The sequence below is a fragment of the Vulpes vulpes genome, chromosome 12 (genome assembly GCF_048418805.1).
Source record: "Vulpes vulpes isolate BD-2025 chromosome 12, VulVul3, whole genome shotgun sequence".
Taxonomy (NCBI): Eukaryota; Metazoa; Chordata; class Mammalia; order Carnivora; family Canidae; genus Vulpes; species Vulpes vulpes.
Window position 1 is genome coordinate 108,785,657 of NC_132791.1, and position 20,116 is coordinate 108,805,772.

At 50.7% G+C, this 20,116-nt stretch overlaps 1 protein-coding gene across 5 annotated transcripts in view; it reads left to right on the top strand.

Moving 5' to 3' along the window:
• KIRREL3 (kirre like nephrin family adhesion molecule 3) overlaps positions 1-20,116 on the top strand; it is a 547,594-nt gene that overhangs the window by 1,927 nt on the left and 525,551 nt on the right. For all 5 annotated transcript variants that reach the window (XM_072729379.1, XM_072729378.1, XM_072729381.1 and 2 more), the window contains exon 2: positions 812-1,196. In XM_072729379.1, coding sequence (XP_072585480.1) covers positions 1,142-1,196 — 55 coding nt within the window. In that variant the 5' untranslated portion in view covers positions 812-1,141. The remainder of the gene's footprint in view (positions 1-811; positions 1,197-20,116) is intronic.

The window sequence follows — 20,116 nt, forward strand, 5'->3', positions numbered from 1 at the left end:
CCTTGGCCTCTCCTTCGCAATAGGATTCACAGCACCTCTTGGAGAAAAGACACTCTGAGAGTGATGGAGGGCTTATTAGAGGAGAGGCTGCAAACGCAAAGACAGACTGCTCCCCTCTCCTTGTTAGGAAATGCACAACCCAGGATGGTAATAATAATAAATGGGCATGTGTCACAAACCTGCTCGATTTCCCTCCTAGTTCCTTCATTTTGTTTGGGAGGAGTGGTGCAAGGCGAACCAAGGTCTAAACGTGCAGGCTTTATTCCCTTACCTCTCCCCCTTCTAGGAAAGTCTCCAAAAAAGGTAAAAAAAAAAAAAAAAAAAAAAACGTGCTTATCTCTTCCCCCAACTCCCAGACTCCTGCTGCACACATTGGCCAAGTCCTTCCTTGAGAGGGATGCATCCCACCCCCCACCCCACCCTACACACACACACACACCCCACACTCGCCGCTCCGCTTTTCCCTTTCAGCCGGTTTCCAATCCACCACCCTCACCCCCCCCCATCCCCGTGCAAAGGCAGGGCGTGCATATTTATAATATGCATCCTTAACTTCACTCCCGCTGCACAACAGTGTGTGCTGTGGACAAAAAGTCACAGTGGGCTCCCCGTGCCAGATGCCTGTGGGTCCATCATGGTGACAAAAGCTGAATTTCCCCCTCTTTGGGGGCGAAAGGGAGCAGGGAAGGGAGCGCGCAGCCTCCCCCCTCCCCTCCCCGCCCTCCGCGCTGCATAGATCTCCTTTTCTCCAAGTGTTTCCTCTTTAATTATGACCTGTTCCCCCTCCCTCTCCCCCCCCCCCCCACCCCAGCGTCAGTGAAAGGAGCCCTTCTGTCACTCGTCACTGGCTCCCTCGCCCGCCCGCCCGCCCGCCGTGGGAGGAGCCCGCCGGAGGAAGCCGTGCGCCGGGGCTGCACAGAATGGATCTGCTCGGAGCAGGGACGTCGCTGAGCAGCCCGGCTTCCCGCGGCGGCTAGGAGCCGGCCACTGGCCTGGGCGGGCTGCGGGGACCGGGCCCCGGGAGCACCGAGGCGCGACCCCGGGAGCATCGCGGCCGAGGCTGAGCGCGGCCAGCCCCCGGGAGGACAAACTCACGGCCACCCCAAGTTGCGCCGCCGGCCCCCCCTCGCTGCGCTGAGGAATGAGACCTCTCCAGCTCGATCTGCTCTTCGTGTGCTTCTTCCTTTTCAGTCAAGGTAGGACCCCCCCACCCCACCCCCCCACCGCGCGGGCCGGAGTGGCCGGGACCGGTCCACGGGGCGGCGGGGAGCGCAGCCGGGGGCGGGCAGGCTGGGGGAACCGCGACCGGTCCTTTGCGCCCGGGATGCGCCGGCCGCGCGCCTTCGCGAATGCAACAAAATGGTCCCGTGTCTTCTCCTCCGGGAGCTTGGGGTGCGGGAGGGGTGGCTTGCTCCTCTCACTTGTCAACATCCAGCTCAAACTCTCCGATGCAAATGAGTTCTTTATGCTCCCGGAGCGTGCGGATGCTCCCGGTGCGTGCGGGAGGCAAGCCTCCCGGCGGGGACAACGCTCTCAACTTCTGGGCGCCTCCTCGCCTTCGGACTCGGGTGGCAGGAGGAGAGACAGCTGGGTCTAGGCGGCTGCTCCAGCTCCACCGAGGTCCGCCTCGCACGCACGGGTGTAGTCGGTTGCGCGGCTGCAGAAGGGGCCGCGACTCGCGGATGCACCGTGGGGGTCGTTTGCAGCGGTTGGGAAAAGCGTGTAAAGAGTTTCATTGAATTGAGCCGGGGTTGTCTGAATAAGGCTGCATTCTGAATCCTACACAGCCCTGGATTGAGAGCCTAAAGTGAGCATTTGGCCGCTGGTGCTAATTGTTGACTTTGTGCAGCCTGGCAGGGGAGTAGAGCGGCTGGGAGGACTTGCCCTAAAGAACTTCGCTACCTCTGGGATGGCTCCCTGCCCCCCTCCCGGGAGCCCTGGAGCTGGCAGTGCTGGAGGGATGGGGAGGGAAATCTGGGGAGGCACCGTGAGTGCCTCCTTAGCCAAAGGCATCAAAAGTCACCTGTGGAATTGAGTTCGAAAGGGGATGAGTAAATCGGCTCCTTCCCACTCCTTTGGAATGCCCGAGCTGCCTCTGCCATCTGAGACAGCACTTGTGCCAGCCAGCACAGCTCTGAGAGGGACAGGACTCTCAGAAAAATCCACAACAGAGCATGTCCATCTGTTGATTAAATGAAGGGTAAAAGTTTTCAAGGAAGCAGAGCACCGCCATGGGTGGCTGGCTCTGCAAGCAAACAGCACGTCTCCTTTTCTTTCCCTGTCAGGGAGAAGCCAAATGTAAGCAGAAACCCACGCCTCCTTCCTCTGCTCTGCCATTGGTACTTGTGGTCACTGCAGATTTTCCCCTTGTCAAACTTTGCTCAGGGCCACCCTGACAAAACCGGAGGGGCCTTTCCCCCATAGCAGTGTGTGTACACCCACGCCTGTATGTAATTATAATGTGTGCACACACACACACACTCATGTATTCATAGGGTAGTGTGCATCTCACCAGGGCTCCCTACAACAGCAGGAAGATAAATTGCCTTCCCTAGAGTTTTCAGGCTGAATGAATAAGAACTATCTGAGAACACTGGTACAGAAACAGTTTGGGTTATATTACCATTTTTGTGAGATCACTCTCCTTGGATGCCTGTATGCTTGCTTATGGGCACGCGCGCGCGCACACACACACACACACACACATGATCTCCTTTGCCTTTTTCCAATTTACTCAGGAAGTTGCCTGCAGAATCCCTAAAAGGAGGAGCCCGCCATCCCCCCCACCAGCCGCCGCCCCGCTCCACAAATGTTCATGGGACCCATGCACATTTTAATCAGCCCATGTGTGGTTGGAAAGCTTGAGCTGTGATTCTCCTCTAGATTGGCATAAGAAGCCTTTGGTGTCTTAAGTGCCTCTCTGGCTGTCTGAATCATCACAGTGTGCATCTTCTGCTTTTCTTATCCCTTTCTCAGTACCGAGCTGTTTCTTCACTGTCTCATAGGAGTCTTTAAATATTTACCTATGGAGGTTAAACGCTCCGTTTCATCTGCCCTTAGCCCTGAGAGCCCTAGGAAGAAACCACCGCGTCCCGCAGTGCCTACTTGCCTGTTATTCCTGAGTGTTCTGAGCTTGGCCAGCACTGCCCACCCTACCAAATGGCAGATGTCATGGCCCACGGGGCTCCAGAAAGGGTCTAAAGAAAGACGATGGGACAAAGCGGAGGCAGCCGGTCCAAATGCCCTACAACACCTGACGCTGTGGGTTTCGCGCATAGACAGCCCCCGATGACCGGAATTAAGGGCCAAGTGGGATGATGTTTCTGGACTTTTGTGATATGCTACCTTTTGACTTGATCCATAGACCTGTGTTTTACTGTGGGTGTTGTTTTGAGTATCGTGAATTCCCCGGATGATTCCATTTGATGCTACACGTATGTGATCAGTTCGCGTGCTGTGCCCGCCCCTGCCTAGCGCCATGCATTTCTCAAGTCATCAGTTAGGCGCATCCACTTCCGAGAGGTCGTGAGAGGACCAGCCCGCAGGCTCTAGGTGACACCCACACACGTCCCCCTCACCGAAGTGGCACCCTGCCTGGGATGCCCCGTCGAGCCTCCCGTTTGACCCTCACATCCCACAATGCTTCCTCCTGGGATACTTTCCAAGGAAATGTGCAGACTCTGGGATGCCCCTCCTCTCAGAGAAAACAAATGTCCAGGGTTCTTTTTAAGCCTTTATCTGGCACTCCGGTGACACATCCATCTGCTGCCCAGCACCTCTCCCAGTGGGAGCCTATGTGTCATTTTAGAGTTTCTGGAAACACAATTCTCATGCTTCCTGCTCCCGTTGTCTTCGTTGCCTTCCAGAGAGTGAGCTCCAAACAGTGCTCTGAAGACTTGCGTGGCAAAACCTTTAAGGAAGAACTCTTAAAGTCCCTTTCACTTGTCTTTTCTCTCCTGACGTGTCCAATGTTTATTTACGTTCCCTTTTTCTTGTAACCCTTTAGAGAGTGAAATGCACGTATAAGTACTGTCAGTGCTGTGCTGTGTCCCCTCTCCCTTTCAAGTTTGGGCTTTGCGTGTAGACTGAGATGAAATATTTATTTATCTTTCCTAAGGTGGCAGTAGAAAGGCCAAATGGCATCCCTCCATTTCCGCCCCTGCCAGCGTCCCTGGGCCACAAAGAAATGGAGAGCTGCCAGTGTGTGCTGTTCGTGGGTTTCTCTCTTGCTGGGGATGCCTCTTCCATCAGCTGGCAGGACCGTGTGCTTTGTACAGAGAGGGATAATGTCACAGCACAATTTGCCTCCTGCAGAGAAGAGGCATGTTCTCTGCCCCTGGGTGAAAAGGAATCGATTCTCTTGTCATCCATAAACTTAGAACTTGCTATATTTTTTTCCCTTTATCATTTCCATTTGCCCACAACTATTTCCCTCTGTGCCCTCCTTCATCTTCAAGAGCCATGCCAGCCAGCCTGCACATCCACATCTTAAGTAGCTATGAAAGACTAGTGTTCCCTGCTTCCCGGCAGATCTCAGTGTTGAGACAGTCTGGAGGGTGTGCGGTGATAACGGAGTTGGTGCCTTGAGCTCAGACACTCCTCAGAAGGGTGTTCCCCTCCTGGCTCACTAACATTTTCCTCTAGCACTCCCAGACCTGGCCTGTCTGGCCCCATAACCTTGTGGGGTCTGAAAGCTTTAATCCCGGTGAGCCCAGATCTCTTGGATTTACACGTACTCCAGGCTGCTCTCGAACATGTTGGGGTGATAAACAAAAACTTATGCTTACCTGTCAATGACATCTCTGAGTTGAGGATTAATCTGGGGTGTCACCTCCCCATTGGGAAGAATCTGAGTGACTTGCTCTCCTGACCTGCTGGCAGGAATCACCGAAAGGGCTGTCAGATGGCTCCCAGAGGGGCAGAGGTTCGTGCTGACATGACTCTCCAAGGGAATAGAAGAACCTGAGGCAGACACTGGGCAAATAGCTTGTGAGTGGAGAGACCCAGCTAGGATGAGGGAAGCCACAGGGATGGCAGGGAGCTTGGAAAGGAAGGATCAACTGCAAGACAGCCTGAACTTGCAAGAAGCTCCTTTGGAGAGGGAAAGGAGGGAGAGGGAGAGGAAGCAGAGCACCAGAAGATACCATGAACACATAAGAGACAGCTAAAAGAATGGAAGGATCATAGGGGGTATAGGCTGGGAAGGCATTAGAACAAGGAATTGGGTGTGAACAGCAACTTAGCAAACAGTTAACCTTGCCCAGAACTGTCCTATAACAAAAGATGAGGCAAGTAATAAGGGTGTTGCTCCCCACACTGGCACCCCAAGTGGTATGACGTCTTGTGGAGGAGAGGAAGAATGGTTTCTTTTGTCCTGGAAGGTCAGTGCACAACTGCCAAGGGTGTGGGACCACTTCTTTAGCAACATCCTCCGGGTGAGGGGAACTGGGATGTGTCTGTTGGGCATGGGGGTGGTCTCTGTGTCTGCTGCCCAGCAGGGAGCTCTCTGTTTGCCAGCCAGACCTATTGAGGAGGGAAGAGAAACTCCCCAGGGGGAGAGGGGTGCACGGTGAGGTCAAAGCCCACACCCTACACTTAGAGGATGCAGTGGGGGCCTCCCTCTTGGGTTACAAAGGAGGATCTCACTTGGAACATGGCAGCAGTGAGCTAGGCATGGTACCAAGGAGCAGCTCTCCCTGGTGTGCCTGTGTTGGTAGGAGCCAGGGCCAGCAGGAGACGGGGTGGAGCAGGGGATTAGGCCTGAAGATGCAATTTTTCTTTTTTGTTCAACCCAGTGGGGGTGACTTAGGCGGCATTATATTGCAGACCCAAAAAAGCACATGAATAATCCAGAGTGAATTCAAGAGATTTCAATAGCAAAATAATAACAATACTAATGATACCTTTGATTCGCAGAGTACTTTTCTTCCAAGGAGATAAAAAGATAAACTGTTTTGGAAACATGAACAAGGAAAAGAAAATTGCTTGTGATGGAGGAGTGGGAAGGAGGGCCAACAGCATTCATTTTAGGGTCTCATGTAAATCGGGGGTGGCCGGGATGGGCGGGGAAGGGGGATGTTATATGGGCATAGGCATCGTTTATTCAGCTACAGTCCTTATCCTTCTAAAATGGTGAAATAACTTTTAGGTGAGAAACCGGCGCAGGCATTTTTAATAGGGGCCCACCAGAAGGAGCCAGGCCCAGTACCCGCCCCCGCTCCCGCCTGGGAACCGCTACCCTCTGATGCGCCCTCTGGTTGGGCAGGAAGATCACAGCAGGCCCGAACCTGCACTTGCACTTGGACTCTCACGAGGGCAGCAATCCTGATTTTAATGGTGGTGCTTGCAGCACAGCGATTGGGGCCCCCATCTTCCCGCAAGGTCAGTGGACACCCCAGTGTTCATGGAGCAGAGTCTGGTGGGGGCTGCTGCCCTGGGGGACGTCTGTTCCCTTGCGTGTCGCATCACTGCTGTCCGCAGGGAGTGAGGAGCAAAACCAGGTGGGAATCCCCTGTCCGGCCACACTAGCTTCGTCCTGCATTCCAAATCGAGGGGGGTTTATTTCCAGCGAGGGGAGTGTTACGGGCCCCCCCCTCCATCTGTGGAGGCACAGATGCCATTGCATCGTGTTTCCTTTTCCCAGGGGGACACCCAGAATGGACAGTTCAGTGTGCACGTCCAATATGAATGTAGCTACCGCGGATGATTGGGATCCTTCTCTCACCTTCACTGCAAAGAATGCCGCGTCCCGCTTTCCGCCCGGGCTTGAGGGTGCCGGGGTTTGAGGATGCTCTCTCCGCATCCACACTGTTGCCATAGAGGGAGGATCTCCACCACCATACTTAACGTGAACTTTCATTAACTTTCTGCTTCTGAGCTGCTGAAGGAGCTAGGGATCAAACATTGTGCTTTTCCCGCGCCCCCCCTTCCTCTTCTGATTGTGAAAATGAGTACTCTGGCTGTATATTTCTAGAAGTCAGTAAATGTCAATATTGGATAAGTGTTTCCTTTATATCACTGCAATTTAGCATAAGCTGCTTGGAAACAAATGTCTTCCGTAAGCATACAATGTTTCCGTGAGTACACAGTCAACACCACTGCAAGGATTAAATAAATGTCAGCTTTCCTCGGGTACACTGGTAACAAGTCAAAGCCCTGGAAATAGTGGCCAGCCTGGGTGAATCCTGCTCCCTGCAGAATTATCCTGTTGCAACCCTGGCTGGGGCTTGGAGGGTGAGAGGTGCACGCTCCTCCATCCCATCCCATTCCTTGACAAGGAGGCAAGGAAGTAGCCAGACGTAGATGCCTGCCACAGACCATGGGAAGGTTCCCTGCCCGCCCCCACGTTATCATGCCCTCTCCAAATCTTTCCCATCTGTGACCCCTCTTACTGCTGAAATGCAGTCCTGTCTAGAACTTAGAACAAATCCACCATCTTCCTCAAACAGCAGGTGAGAGCTCACCTGGTGTGGGTGTCCTCCTAGGCAGAAGGAGGTAGATTTACCTGAGACCGTTTTTTGTTTGTTTGTTTCTTTTTTCTTTTCTTTTCTTTTCTTTTCTTTTTTTTTTTTTTTTTTTTGAACTTTGAAACCAAAACTGCAATGGCACAGGTGGTCAGTATTAAAAAGATGCGTGACTATCAGGCTGAATGATCAAGACGGCCTACTTACTTGGCCTTGTTACCCGGACGGTTGTTGTAAGTTCATTGCTTTCTAACATATGCCTAGAAGACGGGAATTTGACATCTGACCCTGACTTGCGGCAGTGACAACCAAGGCTGGCATTCATCATTCCACACGTCCTCCTCGGGGGCTCCATCAGAGGGCCACATTCTCTTGTCCATCCTTTGTCATCAAATAACACTTGAGGACACCAAAGCTCAGCCCTTGGCCTGTCGGCCTGTGCTCACTATAGGCCTACTGTGTGGTGGGCACCACACCAGGGGCTTCTGATGCAAAGACCCCCTAAGACTGTATTTCTGCCCCTGGGTGGGGGGCTCTCCATCTGGTTAGGGAACAGACACTTTGACTCATGGTTCCAACATGATGGGCTCAGAGTTGTCAAGAGTATTCTTAGAGCAGCTGACATGACCGAGGGCGTCAGGACACGCTGCACAGAGGCAGTGACTTGAAGTCACAGGATGTCTGGGAGCCCTCCTGGGGAAGCACAAGAGCAGTGTTCCCAGCTTGCCTTGGAGTGTATGCAAAGGAAAGAAGGCGGGACAGAAAGCCATATGTTCAGAAGCAATGGGTGGTGTGGGTGGCTGGAATATGAGTGCGTTGAGGATAGTGAGAAGCTTGGGAAGGGGATGGTCAGCTTGTCATAAATACCATGCCAAATGTTTTGATGATGGACTATCAGAGTTAAGTCTGTTCTTCAGAAACATTGCTAGTGGCTTATGGGCCAGTACTCCTCTCTCCGCCCTGGGTCTTCTGGATAAAAAGAGAGAAGAATCCATATGTTACTCATTTTTTTTAGTTTGCCTTGTTTTTTTTATGTGGGGCTTTAAAAGTGTGGAAATGGATGGAACTATGCCCCTCCTTCCAGCCCATCTGCCTTCATAGTTGGTATGCAAAGGGGTGGGAAGGTGAGCAAGAGACTAAGTGTGCAAAAACTGACCTTCACTGTTGGTCTGCACTCCAGAGGGAGGCAGACGAAGACAACAGCAGTTAGATGTATCCTTAAGGACGATCCGCCGGATAAAGAATGTGGAGAGGAACCCAACACACAGGAGCAAGGATGGCTGAGGTCACACTGGGTTGTTAGTTGGATGGTGTGTGCTGAGGAATGGGATTTACCCATTTCAGGGGTGCAGGGAGGCTGGCCTGACATTGAGGACGAATGGTAAACCTGGAAGGGAGTCAAGAGCAAGGATGAGATAAGTAAGAAATGCCTAGAGACATTTCGCTGATGATTCTTTGTTGTTCTGAAGAGGAAGCTAAGGTATGCTGGCTTTGGGGAAAACAAGGTTACAGCTACGTGACTCTACTCAGAGGATGTTAGACATGTTTATGAGTCTCTAGCATCAAGAGTAAAGAACGTCATCTGATCTACTTAATGTGTTCCGCGCTTGGGCCTGTTCTCCCCAGGAGTTGGTGAGGACCGGCAGGACAAGCTCAATAGTGAAGCAAAAACCTGCACTGCTCTGCAAGAAATAGGCAGCGACATGTCCAAGACCGTCGATATTTGATTCCAGCATCTGAGGCTAGCCCACTGAACAGTCTCCCATTGCTGAAAGTGCTCTAAGAGTAGAATTTGGGCCACCAAGATTAGAAGAGTCAATTCCCAAGCGGTGGATCAAAGAGTAGACAGTAGACTAGATGTCTACTCTTTTATCCAAATCCTCACCACGCCTACAATTTGCTGAATATTATCTATTAGCAACAACCTATTGATTTTAGATAATAAATCCCTAGGAGATTCACAAATGATGTGAAACAGATGTTTTTGTCCGGCACATACTCTTGTAAGTGCTGGGCAAATCCTTTCGGTGGTTGATTATGGTAGTGGTGGCAATAGTAATGTTTTAATCATGATGACGATGATGATGATGAGCACTGGGGTAAAGTTTCACAAGCTGTAGAATGCCCTGCACAAGCACTACTTCATTTCATCACTCTGATAGCATGCGAGGGAGCTATCATCACTGTCATGCCCTCCAGAAGGTCATGTCACTCAACCAAAGTCACTCTCATCTGGTTCACTTTTTCGTGTGCCTCGATGCTTCTCAAGATGCTGGTAGAAGCCGCTGCTCCAAATCATCCGCACTGAAAAATACATGAGAGGGATCCTAAGCTGTGGCATAAGATGGAACATGTTCTGATAGCTTGTGGGGATCCTCGATGTCTAGGCATAGCAAGGGATTTTAAGGATTTCCTGTGAAAACCAGGGAGCTGACCTTCAAACCACGACCTAGCCTTGCAGCTCTATCTTTTGATTCCAGACTCTTTCTGAGTTGGTTCCTTCATCTGTTGGCATTCAGCTCTACCTTGAGGGCACAAGGTTTCCAGGGGGGATGACAGGCCAGCCTCTTGGGCTGAATAGCAATCAAGAGGATGTTGCTTGGGTAGTTATTTTTGTGGCTGTGTTGACAAAAAAAAAAGAAAAAGAAAAGAAAAGAAAAAAAAGAAAGAAAAGAAAAGAAAGACAAGGGCAGGAACTTTTATTCTCTTAATTAGTTGATTAAACTATCCATTTCTTTTATCCACCACCCTGGTGCCAGGCATGCTACTCCGCACATAGAAGACTCTGAGTAAATGTTGAAATATTGAAATGAATGGTGAGAAACAATGAAAGGAAGAGAAAGCAGTGTTTCTGACATCACACGTGCGGGGGCTGACAGGCTCCCACAGGAGGGCAGAGGAAAGATCCCAACTATTCAGAGTGGGAAGTCGTTCCTGTCTGAGGGGGGCCTTGAATGACCAGTGGGTCACCAGGGACTCTGCCAAGAGAAACGTCCTCTGGCGAGCCACCCACTCCTCAGTTTCAGCAAAAAGGCAGCCTTGTCCTTCTGTTCTTTAATGCATGTCGGTGCCCATCTCTGTCAATCATCTGCAGGTGTCACAGGTGACTCGGTTCTGATGCAGTGTGACAGTCCACCTGTCACCCTTGGCGATGCTGGGAGCTATGACAGCTTCAGAGTAATGCTGGGACTCGGCTGGCTCATCATGCAGGCAACCAAAGGACAGAAACTTAGAGCTTTCTCCTGGACTCCCTTCCAGGGTACCACGGGAGAAGGGAGCGCCTCCCTCCCTGCCTTCCTGACCTCATGACAAAGAGGGGAAATTGCCAGTTAACCTCCCAGTGGCTTTACCCCCTATATTGTAGGACTGGCACTTTTCTGCGCCTCCCTGGGGTGCGAGGTATACCCCCACGTTCACAGGGACTCCCATTTCATCAGAGAGCTGGGCCTTGGAAGCCTGTTTCTTACAGAGGACGCTACACCTGTGTGAGGGGCCGCGGGAGCCAGAGGGCCTGCTCTTCCCTTGGGTCCCCGACAGGCAGGAGCAGGTGCAGTGTTTGGGGATGCGAGACCCTGCGAGCGCTGCAGTTCCCGCAGCAGCCTGATGGTGGCAGCAGCAGCGCTTGCAAAGCCTGAGCGTGAGCCGAGCTAGGCAGCCTCCTCCTCCTCCTCCTCCTCCTCCTCCTCCTCCTCCTCCTCCTCCTCCTCCTCGGAGGCTGATGAGCCTGGGGCAGCTGAGCCTGGAGCAGGGAAAGGGCATGGAGGGAAAGAGCAAGCCTTCGGATGGCAGCAGCCCCCCCCATCACAGCCCCCTAGGAGGCTCAGGTGCTTTCTGCTTCTTTCTGATGGACGTGAGGGCAGAGTGCTAGGGGGTATGTCCCAGAAGAGGTAGGTGGGTACAATTTAAAATGCCCAGGGGTGTGAAGAGCTGCAAAGAGAGAGAGCAGGGGAGACCCCAGCCAGCCGTCCATTACCGTGTGGCAGGTGCTTTCCCATGCTGGCCTCTCTCCCGTGGGTGATGAACGCGTTTATCCCGCAGGGGCGGGGGGCAGCCAGGACCCTGCTCCCTCTCCCCAGCCTCCAACCTGGGCCCACTGCCCCCTCTTCCCCAGAGTCGCCTCTTTCATGATCCGGGAGCCAATATTTCAGCCTGCACCCCTCTCATGCTGCAAGAGCAAAACAAACAGATACTAAAATTAGTCCTCATTATTCCTGATATCCCGGGCAGGCTGAAGAGGTGCTACTCTGTTTTCATCTCTGGACAGAAACAGACACCATTACAACAAATCACCGTCAGCCGTGGTGGTTTGTTGCAGAGCGCAACACCAGGCAAGGTAACCAGATCCTAATGGCAGGCCCTGGAAGCCCATGCCTGCCCCACTGGGGTGGCAGCCTGCCTTCTTCACCCTTTGAAGGTTGCAAGTGAGATGTGGCTCAGGCCCTGGCGTCCATCTATGTGCAGCATGGACCAAGATAGTGGGTCAGGGGGTAAGGGAAGGGTGAGGCCATCACCAAAGCTACCCCTTTCTTTGTCTTCTCTGTGTGGCTCAACTGGACAGTAGACTAGTCGTTTATGTTGCCCGACATCACCAGATTCTGCTTGATATCCTTTGGGTCTAGGTGGCCTGTGGGACTTTGGATAAGGCTTGCTTAAACCCAAACAGCCTCCCACACCTGACTCCCCACCAGAGCCCTTTGCTGCTGTGTCGCTAGCAAGGTGAGTTGCCGCTGGCCCATCTGTCCATCCTCACCCTGTCTGTCTTCCCCAGGGGATGGGGGAGTGGAGGAGGGGTGCGCAGTGGGGTTGGAGAGCAAGTAGGACTGCTCTGTCCCTTTTATTAACGGAGCGCCACTGGCACACGGCAGGTGACTTCTTGAGCGTCTCACGTCAGAGAAGAAAACTCTTTTGCCTCAACTGTGCAAAACCTTATTTCAGACTGTAGATTTGATGCTGCGCAGGTCAGCCAGGCAGAATAGAACCGCAGGATTTGAGAAGTTGCTAAAAGTAATGGAGATTAATCTCCTCCCGATAGAAAAGGATGTGATGCCAGCGAGGTACGTGCTGTCATTTCGGCTGCTTTCCTGGCCCCTTGGCTTGGCCACCTGCGCCCCATTCCTCCTTCACAAGTGTGACCTGCGTTACGGCTTTGGGAGTCCCCGGATGGACAGCTGAACGGGAGAGGAGGGGAAATGGTGAGACTAGAAGAGAATGGACCCCTGTGTTGGTCTCTAGGTGCCCACTTCCCAGTGGGTCTCTCACCACTACTGAAGCCTCACAGTCGCTGACGTCAAGCCAGCCACGGGGAGGTGTCATTGAGACTTAGAGCTTCAAGTGCATTCCCTAGGTTGTCTTCCAAGCAACCCAATAGAGCAGGATTGTCAACCCACCTGCCAATGAAAACTACTGAGGCCGAGATTCCATAATTTGCCCACAGATTCCTAACATTGCCTCTTCCATGGGGAGTGATGGGACCGCCGTTTGGACACCTGTATGTACATCCCTCGTCCCTTGCTGCTTCCCTCTTGGGGAGGAGTTCCCCTCACCCTGGTGGCTCCACAGCTCTGTGACAGGCAGTGGGCCGCAGACCCCTTGGCCTGGCCTATGATCCTCCTCTGTCATGACTTGTAGGACTTGGGAAGAAATGCTGAGCAAAATGGGGGAAACTGTCTCCCCAAAGACAGAAGCTGAGTAAGGATTCATGAAGCCCTGCTCTGTGGCCGGCGGGTGCTCGTTACTTTCCTAACCCAGCTCAGTTTAGCTGAATGTTTTGAAAGGCAAAGGCTGATTTCTTAACAGGAACTCATCACCACCTAACTTTCCAGCGGGGGATTTAAAGAAGAAGAAGAAGAAGGAGAAAGAGAAGGAGAAGAAGGAGGAGGAGGAGGAGGAGGAGGAGGAAGAGGAGGAGGAGAAAGAAGGAAGAAGGAAGAAGAAGAAACCCCATCCTGCCCAGGGAGAGGTTAGCCTGGTGTTTTCTCTGCCGTGTAAGAATGGAGCTACTCTACATGAAAAGGCATTGCAGGACATCAATACCCTCCTTTTTGTCACATCTAGAATCGTCAAAATGTCAGGCGACCACAGGGTTCTGAAGTGATTAACAACGGTCCTCAGGGAGAGGTAGGAAGGACTCTGGGAATGTAGGAGAGTCTGAGTGCCGCTCAGGCTCGATTCTCCTCACTTACGCTCCAGCAGGTACATCTTACCTGGTGACAGGAATCATTTCTGAAGATGGCATGTATCTCCCTAGACCATGCTCAGGATCAGAGTATTAGTTTAAGATAGACAAGATAAACCAGCAAAACAGAAAAGTTCCTTGACGTTTTCAAAGGTCCTTTAGATTGAGTCGGAGGAACACGGAGCAAGAATGCAAGGCAGATAGATCTCTGCATGGAAGACATAAAATTCCTTCTTTTTATGCCACAGTCTGAGCCTTTCAGCAGAACACACGGATCATGTCAGCAGGTGCATTGTCCGCTGTTGCCAGGGCTCCAAATCCACGTGGATGCCCCTTGCTCTGAGCATGAACTTTGCTTTGGGTTTTCTCTTCATCAAACCAGGGCAGGGGGATTCACAGATAGAAATCCATATTTTTATAAGTGAAAACAACTGAACGCTGAGCTGATCAGACTCAGAGAAATGCCATCCAGAAAACCTTCTTCCTCCCCTCCCCTGGGCTCCTGCTAATAATATTAGGAAATCTGCATTTACCTCTCATTATCCGCAGATATTTATTAACAAAGATCCATACCACCGAATTCTTGCCAAGGAACGTGAAGCTATATGCACCGCTGTATTTTTTCAGTTACATACTTCTTGTGGTGCATGGTCTGCCTTAAGTATTTGCGCAGTCAGGGCAGGGATGCTTAGATCATTCCTAAGGGCTGTTGCAGCCATATGAACCGAAAGAAATCTTTCTTAGTCAAAATAGGAATACCCTTTGCAGCAGGCCAGTTTGCCCCTTTTTACGGAATAGTATTCGGAGTATTTGAATGCTCACCTGGCACGGATGCGTGGGGCTTGGAGGTCGCGACTTCCTTTGCAGTAAATGTTGAGATGCTTTAAAACAACTGCTTAGGAGAGACTTGTCCAGCGAAAGGAAGAAAGAGTATCTGGTGGGTGCATTTCTGGCATAGGAATCACTGGAAACCCCTCTACACCCCACTACCCCCCCATCCCGCCCGGCCTACCCTGCCAGTGCATACTGCTTATATTTAACTTGGCTGCACAAGCACTGCCTGAGAGCAGTTTTATTTTATTTTATTTTATTTTATTTTATTTTATTTTATTTTATTTTATTTTATTTTATTTTATTTTTTTATTTATTTTATTTTATTATTTATTTTTTTATTTTTTATTTTTTATTTTTTATTTTTTTGAAAGCAGTTTTAACCAGAGGAGGTTAGGTGGCTCATGGGAGGTGCCTTGAAGAGTTTTCATGTCACATTACCTTAGGATGACTCAGGAATCACCGTGGGTCCTGAGCATAGGAAACCAAACAAATGATAAGGCCAGGAGCATACCGTTTGGAACGTGATGGCTTTGCCAGTCTCTCACTGACGTCACCACTTTCCTCACTCACGACCGACAAGAGTGCGAGTCACTCCTCTCCGTGTGACTAGCAGCTTGTCCCACCTTAGGCGGGCCCGGGAAAGCAGTGTGACCGTCTGTGCTGACAGGGAGAATGTGGCTAAGAGCGGCCATAGATTTTCTTGCATCTGTACTTCAGAAGGTTTATTTTACAGTCAACGCTGCACCCCAGAGATGCTCATGTCCATAAAGGATGGATTTTCTGCTTTGCACAGTGAAGAGATTCAGAATGTATATAATAATGCACTCCGAGAATTCTTGTTCTGTTTTTTTTTTTTTAAATCTTCAAGGTCAATACAACCACAGACATTGATGTTCACTTCGTTGTGAGCTGGGATCTACTAGCTGCATACTGTCATTTTATTTTTCAATTCATAAAAAAAAAAAAAAGAGATGTTCTCATCACTAGGCCTCTGGGCCTCTTTATTCAGCCCAGATCACCGGTGGGAAACCAAATGCAGGAACTGACGAATCCAGTGAGGGAGAGGGGGGAGGCAGAGCCAGCACCAGATTTGAAGCCGCCCTTGACCCCCGTCCTGGCTGCTGTGTACACATTGTGCATATTCCCGGATGGATGGTGTAGTGAAGGAAGAGAAGAGGAGGAGCAGAGGTGCCTGTGGCTGTCAGGCTAGCAAGGAGAGACAGATGGACAGACAGACAGATTGAGCGAGCTGAGATGTGCATAGAGGACAGACATTTTCGTCTCCTGGAGACTGTAAGGCTGTCTTGGTCAGAGCTCCGACTCTCCCCCATCCAGATGGGGACCATGAAGGCACACTCTTGTACACAAGAAGGTTTTGAAGTTTCCATTCATCCGCTTAACCATGAAGATAGCCAGCGTGCCAGATTTCAGGGACACAGAGGGCTCTGTCTTTGGATGGTTGCCTGTTCCTTTGACGACGTCCCAGCACCTTCAGGAGAAAGCTCTCTCTTCTCCTCCTTTCTCACACACCTTTCGCTCCAGCCAAGCCGAGCTGCTGGCATCTTTGAGTGTGATCTGCTCCCTCATACTTCCCGGCTTTCTCACCCGTCCTTCTTCCCTCTGGAAGGATGTCGGTCTAGCTGACTTCTACCCTGGGGATCAGCTCACTTTGCCTCCTGGAGAAGACTCCTCATGTCTCTCTCCTCAGAAGCCAACTTAAGTGGCTGCCTCCTTCCTTCCACAGCCCTCTGGAAACCCCCTTGTAGAGCTTGTAACAATAAATTAAAGTGGCTTTTTCCTATCTCCCTTCCCTTCTAGACTGTGAGCTTCTGGGAGGCAAGGGCTGGGTCCTGTCGAGCTCAGTGTGTGCAGGACCTGTGTGACGTGGGTGCCCAGCCAGCACGTGACCAGTGATCCTTGGTGGCTTCTACCTTCTGTGCCTGGTATTTCACTTGCCAAGCTGTGAAAGTGCTTTATCAGAGAATACATCCTACTTACCATTAATATTGCCTTCTGCAACTAGAGTACCTTATGAGCACAAAGTAATCCTTGGGGAAAAGGTGATAATAATTTAATCCCTCCTTGCATTTATATAGCACTTTATCCCTTCCCAAGCCCTTTCACATTTATTATGGGCGACTCTCATCCCGATTTTGAAAAATAAGAAAAATGAGACCAAGTGATGTTAAGTGGCTTCTCTTAGGTCACAGAGGTGGTAAGTGTCAAAGTTTAGACAAAAACCCAGGATTTCCCAATCCAGGCCCTGGATGGTTGTCCTAGCCCTTTCCCCCATCCCTCCTCCCCCTGGGTTCTTGCCTCTGAAGAGCACACGCTTAGAGGGCATGGAGTGGGCCCCCAGGGGTGTTTCCTGCATCATCCCATGGAGCGGGATGGGGACCACTCTATTGAGAGGCAGGATAGCAATTTATGAGAAGCTCAGGCAGGGATGCTGGTGAAGTAGTGAGGACTAGTGGCACCTAAGGGACAAAGGTCTCTATGCAGAGTCTAGCAAAACCAACTGACCTTGATTGAGGTTCTCTCTTGTAAATGAGGAATAATAAAAAGAACAGTAGCTCCACTAGAGTAAGGACTCTACCAGTGCCCGGTAGTAGCCTGGAAGCCTCTTCCAGGGCCACCTTTCATTGGGCACTTTGGCCCTGACACTCCTGCCATGAAGTGCACCTGCCATGAAGTATCAGCCTGTCAGCTCTGCTGAGTCACCCTCCACAGCCCCTCATCCCAAGCCCATGACACAGGCCCTGCACCGGAGGCCAGGAGGCCATGGCCTGTCACATACCTGGGGCATGGCCCTGGGCATGGTCTCCAGGGGCTGAAGGGACTCTGGCTTTGTCCGCTACCTGCCTCACAAAGGAGTTAACTTACTGAGAGGTGCTTGGAAACATCATGGAGGAAACATTACAAAACACTCTGTGGAGGTCAGGTGCTTCCAGATGTGGTGAGCTGGTGCCCAAGGACAGAAGAGAACCATTCATCGTCTAGAGTGTCTGTTCAAGGTGAGAGACTGTGTGGCTTTCCAGGGGAGCAGGTGAGGCCAGGCAGCCTTTCTCAGCACGGTTCAAAGGATGAATCTCTAATGCCCTCAAGGCAGCCATCGTTTTAATGAAATAAACTGTTGGTTATGCATCTAAATTGATGCCAGTTATGTGCTCTCCTTGAGAGAAGGAAAAAAAAAACCAGTTATTTGTATTATTTTCTGGGTTCTGTGGTTCAGAAGAGAAACTCTAGTTGAGTCTCTCTGCTGTGGCCACAAGAAAACCTGCAGTGGCCTATGATGACATTTGTGTCATCCGGGTGTCAGAAGTCTCCAATGGGTCTTACTGGGCGGAAGCCTAAATTGGTTCTTTCTGGCAGCTCCAGGGGAAAATTGATGTCCTTGCCTCCTCTGGCTTCCAGAGGCCACCTGCATTCCTTGGTTTGTGACTCCCTCCCTGCATCACTGCGACCTCTGGCTTATGCCACATCTCCTACTGGAGCTGGCCCTCCTGCCTCTCTTTTCCATGTATTTGTGATTACACTGGCCCATCTGTATAATCCTGGATAATCTCCCCATCTTGGGATCCTTTAACTTGACCACAGATGCAGTCTATTTTGCCTTGTAAGGTCACATCTTCACGGATTAGGACATGGACATCTTGCTGGGCTCATTATTCTGTCCATCACAGGAAGGAACCAGCAACTCAGTGGAGCTGAGTGGCCCCTTCCTTTCAGGAGAGTTGTAGCCATTCTTATCCTGTCTCTAGAAGAGAAATCTGTGCCTCCGTCTCTCTCTCTGTAGACAAGATGCTCTTTCTGCCCACTTATATTTATAAAGCACTTTGGGATTATCAAGTAAAAGGTGCATAGTATGAGATGGTTATTATGATATGATACTATGACTTGGTGTACATTATGGGTACATTAATCAGTGGAGCTACTACTAGATGCAACTATTGTTGGGTCCCGTGGGGGAGACATTAGGGGGAGCATCTATTAGATTCTGTAGTTAAACCTCACTAAATGATTCTTAATAGCAATTTACTTTGGCTTCATTAGCATGGAGTATGGGAACTCTCCTTTAAAATACCATATAGCTCAGCCTCTTCCTGTCTTTGGAGTAATTGAAATGAAACAGAGATAAACAACAACAACGATACTGCAAGACAAAGAAATAGGCACTGTGTGTGTGGTTGAGTTTCTGGCTTTTGACTGAGGATCTGGCTAGGAAGGAGGCACAAGGGAGTGGATATAAACTGTGTGGCAGCGAATGTAGGGCTGCAGGCTCAAGGATGAGTTTGCATGTCCCACCATGTGACAAAGCAAAGAGGAGCGTATATCTTATGATAGTATTGGATACTACTTTGGATTATTTAGGTCGTAAGATTCGGTTGACATGCTTTCAAGGCTTTATGAGGTCTCTCTCAGGTTACAGGTTGAAGAAATTTGGAAGCATAGCCCTTCTCTGCCCCCCACCACCAGATGCCTCAGGATCCTGTGGGAGGTTTGGGACAGTGAGACTCCCTCCCTTGATGTAAGGGAAGGGCCAGACTGACTGACCCTGCTGGAAGCCAGCTCTTGGGCCTCCAGAAGTAGCAAAATGTGAGGCCCCCAGACAGGTGTCTGAGTCTGGCCCCACCCATCCCGTACTCACCCTGCCAGTTCCCCAAGAGTGCCTTGGAAGCCCGGGAAGAGACACAATCAGTGGATGATGATAGCATCTTTAAATAGATTTATAAAATGTTCAACCCTCGAAGAGCCTGTGTCCAGGAAAGGTTATGTTGCTGCTAAACAGTCCCAGGGAGAGCATCACAGCCAGCTCTGGTCCTCAGGGCTCTGGGGAATTAGAGGAGAGAGACAAGCCCTGAGAATGATTATAATCCCATTATGCAGAGCTCCCCCTATTTATTTCTTCATATGGATGAATTTGTATATATTTGCATTTTGTTCTATCTGATAATATGCATAGAATTCAAATTGAAATGACTTGAATAGATTTGAATATTAATGAGGCGTTTAAAGGCTGCCATCCCTGGCAAAGTCCCTGCAAGGGAGTGTGTGGCACAGAAGCTCAGAAATCTCCTCAGGCACCAGCACCACCAGGCAGTGCCACCAGAGGCCCAGCTGGGCCCAGGGCGTTAGAGGCGGAACACCCTCTGGGGTGGAGTTAGAAGTCTCCCCTACAGCTCCCAAGCACCAACCCGGAGCCTACTCCACTGAAGGAATGTGTTGAAAACAGCGCCCCCCCCCCCAAGTGTACGTGGCTTGAGGTCTTTTCAGACATATGGTTTTAATAGTGCCATAAAATATAAGACGTTTTCCCATATTAAGAAAAGCCTAATTGCCTTCCCCTCATAGCATTGGGTAGAAAAGGGCAGAGTCATGTTTCACCCAGAGGGGTACAGGTGTGGAAGGTGCTGGACTCTTTTCTGCCTGGAGTCCTATAGCTATAGTATGCCTAACACCTCCTGGTTGTTTTTCTGCAGGATCATGGCAATTGGTCAACCTACTCTCAGTGGGCGTGGAGGCCATCAGTCCTTGACGCCCTAGTAAGGAAATCACTTGATGTTGGTCACTGCAGCCCCTCAATATTAACATCTGTAGCATGCCTAGGCCCTGGGCTAAACTCTAAGAATAAATAAGATAGAAT